This window comes from Rousettus aegyptiacus, unplaced genomic scaffold (genome assembly GCF_014176215.1).
Source record: "Rousettus aegyptiacus isolate mRouAeg1 unplaced genomic scaffold, mRouAeg1.p scaffold_m13_p_12, whole genome shotgun sequence".
Lineage (NCBI taxonomy): Eukaryota > Metazoa > Chordata > Mammalia > Chiroptera > Pteropodidae > Rousettus > Rousettus aegyptiacus.
The window spans coordinates 10,944,481-10,950,480 of record NW_023416287.1 but is presented as its reverse complement, the minus strand read 5'-3'; the positions used below and the strand labels follow the sequence as shown (position 1 = coordinate 10,950,480).

At 54.8% G+C, this 6,000-nt stretch overlaps 1 protein-coding gene across 4 annotated transcripts; it reads right to left on the bottom strand.

Annotated features, from left to right (window-relative positions):
* Positions 1-363: 363 nt before the first annotated feature.
* On the bottom strand, positions 364-4,730 carry KCNS1 (potassium voltage-gated channel modifier subfamily S member 1). 4 transcript variants are annotated; one of them, XM_036229096.1, is made up of 4 exons: positions 4,651-4,730; positions 4,202-4,213; positions 3,149-4,166; positions 364-834 (listed from the first exon to the last, which is right to left on the bottom strand). In XM_036229096.1, exons 1-4 carry the CDS (start codon positions 4,728-4,730, stop codon positions 364-366), a joined length of 1,581 nt encoding a protein of 526 aa, XP_036084989.1. The 4 variants fall into 4 exon arrangements, with proteins under 4 accessions (XP_036084989.1, XP_036084988.1, XP_036084987.1 ...); XM_036229095.1 differs by lacking the exon at positions 4,202-4,213 and adding an exon at positions 4,604-4,606 and having other exon boundaries at positions 3,149-4,191; positions 4,658-4,730; XM_036229094.1 differs by lacking the exon at positions 4,202-4,213 and having other exon boundaries at positions 3,149-4,176; positions 4,637-4,730.
* Positions 4,731-6,000: the final 1,270 nt, after the last annotated feature.

The following is a 6,000-nucleotide window of genomic DNA, read 5'->3' as shown; positions in this document are numbered from 1 at the left end:
ATGGGGATAATTCTTATCCTCCGACATAGGGCCAAATGCGATGTGGCTAACAGACAGCAGGTGCTCAAGATCTGTCAGCATCCTTTTGACTTTCTACCTCTCGCTCATGCTGCTTCCCGGATGGCTCGGAGGTTTGTTTATAAAGGTCTCGGAGTCGCTCTCCAGGCTCACGGGATCTAAGGTAACACTATCCTGCCCTTGGCCATTGGAGGAAGGGACTCAGCCTCCGGGTGTCACTTCTCATGCCAGGGTGAGTCATCCTGAGCGGTCAGGCTACCATGAAGAGCTTTAAGCAGGGGGAGCATCCCTGCTCTGTTGCAGCCGATGGCAGCGGTGTGGGAAGAGGGACATGGAGCATTAGTTTTAATAAATGGGAGAATCTGGAGGCCTGCTGGGGTCCTGGGCTTCCAGGTCTGCAGACTTTCCCTCCTGGGAGGTGTCACGGGATGTCTCCAGAGACCCCTCTGACACCCCGTCAACACTGCTCAGCAAGTCCTCGAACTCCCGGTGGCCACTGTTGCGCACGGCGGCTTCCAGAGCCTTCTGGCGCCGGTAGAAATGGGAGAACTTGTTGAAGATGATGGTGATGGGAAGCGCTACTACCAAGATGCCCCCCAGGATGCAGCCCGAGGCTGCCAGCTTGCCCGCCACCGTCACCGGCACCACGTCCCCATAGCCCACGGTGGTCATGCTCACTGTGCCCCACCACCAGCAGGCGGGGATGGTGTCGAAGCCCACGTCCTCCTCCTTCTCAGCTGTGTAGGCCACACCGGAGAACACCGACACACCCACGGCCAGGTACAGCAGTAGGATGCCCACCTCACGGTAGCTGTGCTGGAAGAGAATGCAGGAGCCGAGTCAGAACCGAGTGGGCTTACACACCTGCCTGGTATTGGGCATTTGGGGAAACTGAGGCCCAGAGAGTAGAAGGGACAGGTCTGAAGTCACAGAACGAGGTAGAGCTAGTGCCAAGACCCAGTCCTCTGACTCTAAACTAAGGTGTTTCAACTGCAATAAAAGCAGCAAAACTCCCTGGGACTGAACATAGGCCTAATTCCTATTGTCCAAAGTGCTTGCTAAGTCACAATTGTTTCTTCTAATATGGGGGACATTGGTGGCACCAGTCAGTTCATGAAAACCTTGTGATTTTTACACTGTTGCATGATCAAGAGAGAAGTCACAGTTTATATTCTACAACACAAAGGGTTGGTTTCATGTATTTTTGACTTGTCAATTACATTTCTGATAAGTACAAAAATATTTTATGCCTCTCAAGGAAGCTGAGAGAATAAATACTCACACACACATTCCCTAGACCACCCCCCAAATGGTGGTTCTCAAATATGGGCAATCCTGGCCTCCCCTCTGGGGACATTTGATAATACATGGAGATATTTCTGATTGTCATACCTGGGACAGGTGTGCGACTGGCATCTACTAGATAGAGGCCAAGGATGTTGCTAAACATCTAACAATGCACAGGATAGCCCCCCACCACAAAGAATTAGCTGGCCCCAAATATTAATAGAGCCTGAGCACCCCTAGTCTAGAGTTGGGCCTTCCAAACTGTAGTGTGGAGGAATCACGTAGAGATCTTGATTAAAGGGCAGAAGCCAGCTGAGGAGGTGTGAGGTAGGGTCAGGGAGGCTGCAAGTCTAGCAAGCTTCCAGCTAATGAGAAAGCTGCTGCTGGCCAGGGGCCTCGCTTGGAGTAGCGAGGCTCTCAACTGGAGTGTCAAACTTGTGGCTTGGACTCTGTCAGCCTCCATCAATGCTCTTGCAGAGAAAGCTGGCAGCATTGGGCCCTGGCCTCCTGTGCGGCGGAGGCAAGGCAGAGTGCTGGGGCAGAGGGATTGTCCTGGGAGAGATGCTGAGTTCAGGAGGTCTGGCTAATGGAATTCTCTGCATCTGCCCATCACCCCAGCATTTTTCCCAGTTGCCCTGCCTGCACCCAGCATCCTGACTGCCCTGCCACGAGGGTATCCCAAAGGCTTTACTAAGCCATGGGTGGAAGGGATCTTTCGGTACTTTCTAGGGATCCTTGGCAGCATTACACGGGGCTTTCGGAGGAAGAACGTGAGGTGCTGGAGTCAGTCACAGCTGGATTCTTCTCTAGGCTCTTTCACTCACTCACTGAGGAGCCCCTGACTAGTCCTGTCACCTCCTGGAGCCTCAGTTTCCACATGTGCAAAGTAGTGACAAATAATACTTGCCCCCACTTAAACCCCTCACAGACTCCCCTATTCCCTTGGGACAATGTCCAAAATCCTGGGCCAAGAGTTCATGGCCCTTCAATATCCTGTCCCGCTCACCTCTTCAGCCCCATCGACTGACGCCCCTCCCCTCCATGTTCCCCACCCGGCATTTATCCTGTCCTCTCTTCGGGCCTTTGGCTAAGCTGTTCACATGTCCTCCCTCCCCAAAACTGCCTAATGTCACCCCCTTATGGGTAAGTTTGCGACTGGGCAGTGATCCCAGTGCAGGGTCTGGGCAGTCATCCACTCCCAGTGCAGGGTCTGAGGGTGCTCAACCAACTGTAACCAGGCTTTAAAACGCCAACCCTCCAACCTCAGGTTCTTCATCTACAGGAAGGGAATCCATAATAGCATCTTCCTGAGGAAGTTGTCCTGAGGATGAAATCGATAATAGATACGAAATTGGCACAGAAATAGCACTTAGTGTTAGGGCTGAGGCTATTGCTAGACTCGGCCTGTTAAGGGGGACCTATGATAACCCGAGTCCCTGATAATGACAGAAGAAAGGCTCAGCGGAGAAGCCAGTGAGTGTCTTGCTTTGCGTATTTTTGTGCTATGCACTATTTGGTGTTCGACAGATAAATCAAAAGTGACCTTTGGTCTTCTTTTTCTTTCTTTCTCTCCTTCTAGCTCTCTGACTTTCTCCCCCTTCCCCTCTCCTTCAAACCTCTGTCTCAGTTTTCTGCCCTGGGAAAGAGAGATAACCGGAAGCCCTTCCTTACAAGGCTGTTGGAAAGGTGGGACTGGACGTGACATGGACACCTGTGCCTGACATGAAGGACAGCTTTTCAGTTCCCCGCGCGCCTGGACACAGCAGGCTTGTAAGTTCACCTGACCGGCCTGACGGCTACACCCGCCTCCTGATCCCCAACTCGGCCTCAGAGGCCCGGTTACCTTGAGCGTGGCGCCCAGCGAGCGCAGCCCTGTGGAGTGGCGCGCCAACTTGAGCACGCGGAAGATGCGCATGAGGCGGAACACCTGCACCACCTTGCCCAAGTCGCCGAGCTCCTCGCCGCTCGCGCCTCCCTGGTCGCCAAGCGCCGCGCCAGCCACCAGCGTGAGATAGAAAGGCAGCACGGACACGATGTCGATGAGGTTGAGCGGGTGGCAGAAGAAGTTCCGTGTGCTGGGCGCCAGCAGGAGGCGCGACGACACCTCGAAGCTGAACCAGGCAATGCAGAAGTACTCGAGACGTCGCAGCACGGGGTCGTCGCGCACGTCTTCCGCGCTGCGGCCCGCGGCCACAGCAGCCAAGGCGGCCGCCGCCTCGCGGGCCTGGTACTCGGGCAGGCTGTGGATGCACATGGCGGCGATGGAGGCGAGCACCACGCCGATGGAGACGCAGCTGAAGAGCTTGCTGGGCAGCGAGTAGCCGGGGTTCTCCATGGTGAGCCAGAGGCGGCGGCGCAGGCGCCCGCAACGCGCCGCGCCATAGCGCGCCAGCTCCCGCTGCACGTCGGAGATCTCGCCCGGGCACGGGTCCACGCTGCTCGGCGTGTCGCTGTCCTCGTCCCAGGCGCGCGGCCGCGCCACGCGCCGCTCCAGGTAGCGCGCGCGGCAGCACGTGGCCAGGGCGCTCTCGCCCAGGCCCCAGTAGTCGGCCTCCTGGCCGAAAGCGAAGACGCACAGCTCGTCGAGCACGTGCAGGTGGCCGGTGCGGTAGAAGTGCAGCAGCCCCAGGAAGAAGCCCGGGTGCCGGTCGAAGTAGAACTCGCGCGCCGCCGGGTCGTAGTCGTCGCACAGGCGCCGCGCCTGCTCCTCCGAAGCCGCGGCCTGCAGGCGGCCCAACCGCGTGCCTGGGAAGCGCGCCAGGGCGCGCGCGCTCAGCCGCCGCCGCACGCCGCCCACGTTCACGCGCAGCGCCTCGTCGCTTCGCCTCCAGGGGACCCTGGCGCCGGGCCGCGGGGACTCGCTCACCATGGCTGCGGCGCGCCGGCCTGCGGAGACGGGAGGGGCGCTCTGAGGGGCTTCCCCGGACCTCCCTTCCAGGAAGAGCAAGTTCAAATTCCCTGCCCCATCCACCAGCCGGGTCGTCGGAGGCTCTATGTGAAGCGTCTGGTCTGCAAGAGTTGCTCGGAAGGTGCTAAGTGCTCCCTGGACTCAAGAATCAGGTTTGGGTTTGAATAGCTCTCACTTTCCGACCGAGGGACTTTGGCCAGATCGCTGGCCCTCCGCACCTCATTTTCACTGGCATAAAACAAATGCTGAGATCTACCTTGGAGGATTATGAACGAGGTTGAATGACGGGATGTCCAGGCACCTGCGGCGTGCCCATAGAGGATGTCTCCCTTTCCCAGACAATGTTGGATTTTCATATCTCAGTGGTCTACTGTGAGATCTTGGACACACCAGCTCTCTGAACCTCAGTTTTCTCAACAAAACGGGGACAGAGATGCTTATCACCTACGGTTGTTGGCAGAATTAATATAGACCAGTAGTTCTCAAAGTGTGTTCCCTGGACTAGCAGCCTCAGCATCACCTGTAAATGTGTCAAAGATGCAAATTTTCAGCCTGCTCTAGACTTACAGAATCAGAAACTTTGGAGACTCGGTCCAGCAGTCTGTGTTTAAGAAGCGCAAAGGGTGATTCTGATGCATGGTCAAGTCCGAGAGCCATTGGCTTAAGTATTTAAAGCATCTCTAGAGTCATTCACGTTGAACTTTGGCTCTCTTGTGTGACCATAGGCAAGTCACATCACCTCTCTGAGCTTCTGTCAAGTGGAGGTAAAAATATCCACCTCCAACTGTGGTTAAAAAAGTTAGATGAACTAAGGTCTTTATTGGGCCTGGCCTCCAGAAGAAGTTAAGTAAGTTATCCACCTATTTCACTGCCTCCTGGAGTCAGGCAAACCTGGGTTTATCTCCACCTTAGGTGCACCTGGCAGCTTAAGGAAGATGCTTTTTCTCCATGTCTCAGTTTCCTGCACAATGCACCTGCCTCCAAGGTAGGCTGGAAGGTAGGTTATGGAAGTGTTCAGCTTTGTAGAGACTCAGGAAATGTTAGGTGCTGCTACTGGTTCTAAGCTCTGCTGGAAATGAGGGCCGGTAACTTACCTCCTGACCTTGGTAATGTCATTCGCACTGTGGGTTCAGTAATGCCTGCTTCCTGGAGTGGACGGGGATTGAGTGTACATCAAGCAGCTGGCCCAGTGCCTGGCAAGGAGCAGGCAGATGCTCTTCACTTACCCTGGGCTTGGCGTTAAGCAGGTTGGGGCTTCATCCTTAGCTCTGTCGCTTGTATGACCGCAGGCCAGTCTCCTCTTGGTCTGGGTTTATCTCTCTTATCTATGGAATGGAAATAATAGCACTTCAGGTGAAGGGTTATTGTATGTGTGCAAAGCCCTTGGAACACAGTAGGTGCTCAATAAATCTTAATCCTTCGCATGTCTCTCTGGGCACTCCCGGGTTCCAATTCTGAGTCTGCCACTTACTAACTGTTGACCTTGATCTGAGCTTCACATTCCGCAAATGTAAACTGGAGAACATCGTCCTTTCAATGAGAGGTTATGAGAATTACGTCAAGCAAGGTGTTTATCAGCAGCACAGAACCTATAAATCGTGCACAATAAATACGTGTGTGCTACAGCTGCATGCCCACCCCTCCACCTGGACTTGGTGTCGAAAGATGAAGTTTCTAATCCCGTTCCATCACCCATTAGCTGCCCCTTTCTGGGTCTGGAATTCACCTTCCTATTGGATGAAATGGGACAATTCAACAAAACTTCCCCAGCAGTCAGTAAGAAAGAT

Bases quoted from the DNA above. Each gene is read 5' to 3' on its own strand.
- KCNS1 (XM_036229094.1), bottom strand. From the start codon at position 4,730: ATGCTGAGGCTGCTAGTCCAGGGAACACACTTTGAGAACTACTGGTCT. The intron at 4,177-4,636 runs GTTTTGTTGAGA...GGCGCGCCGCAG, and splicing joins TGATAAGCATCTCTGTCCCC to CCATGGTGAGCGAGTCCCCG. The intron at 835-3,148 runs GTAACCGGGCCT...ATTCTCTTCCAG, and splicing joins CGCTGGGCGCCACGCTCAAG to CACAGCTACCGTGAGGTGGG.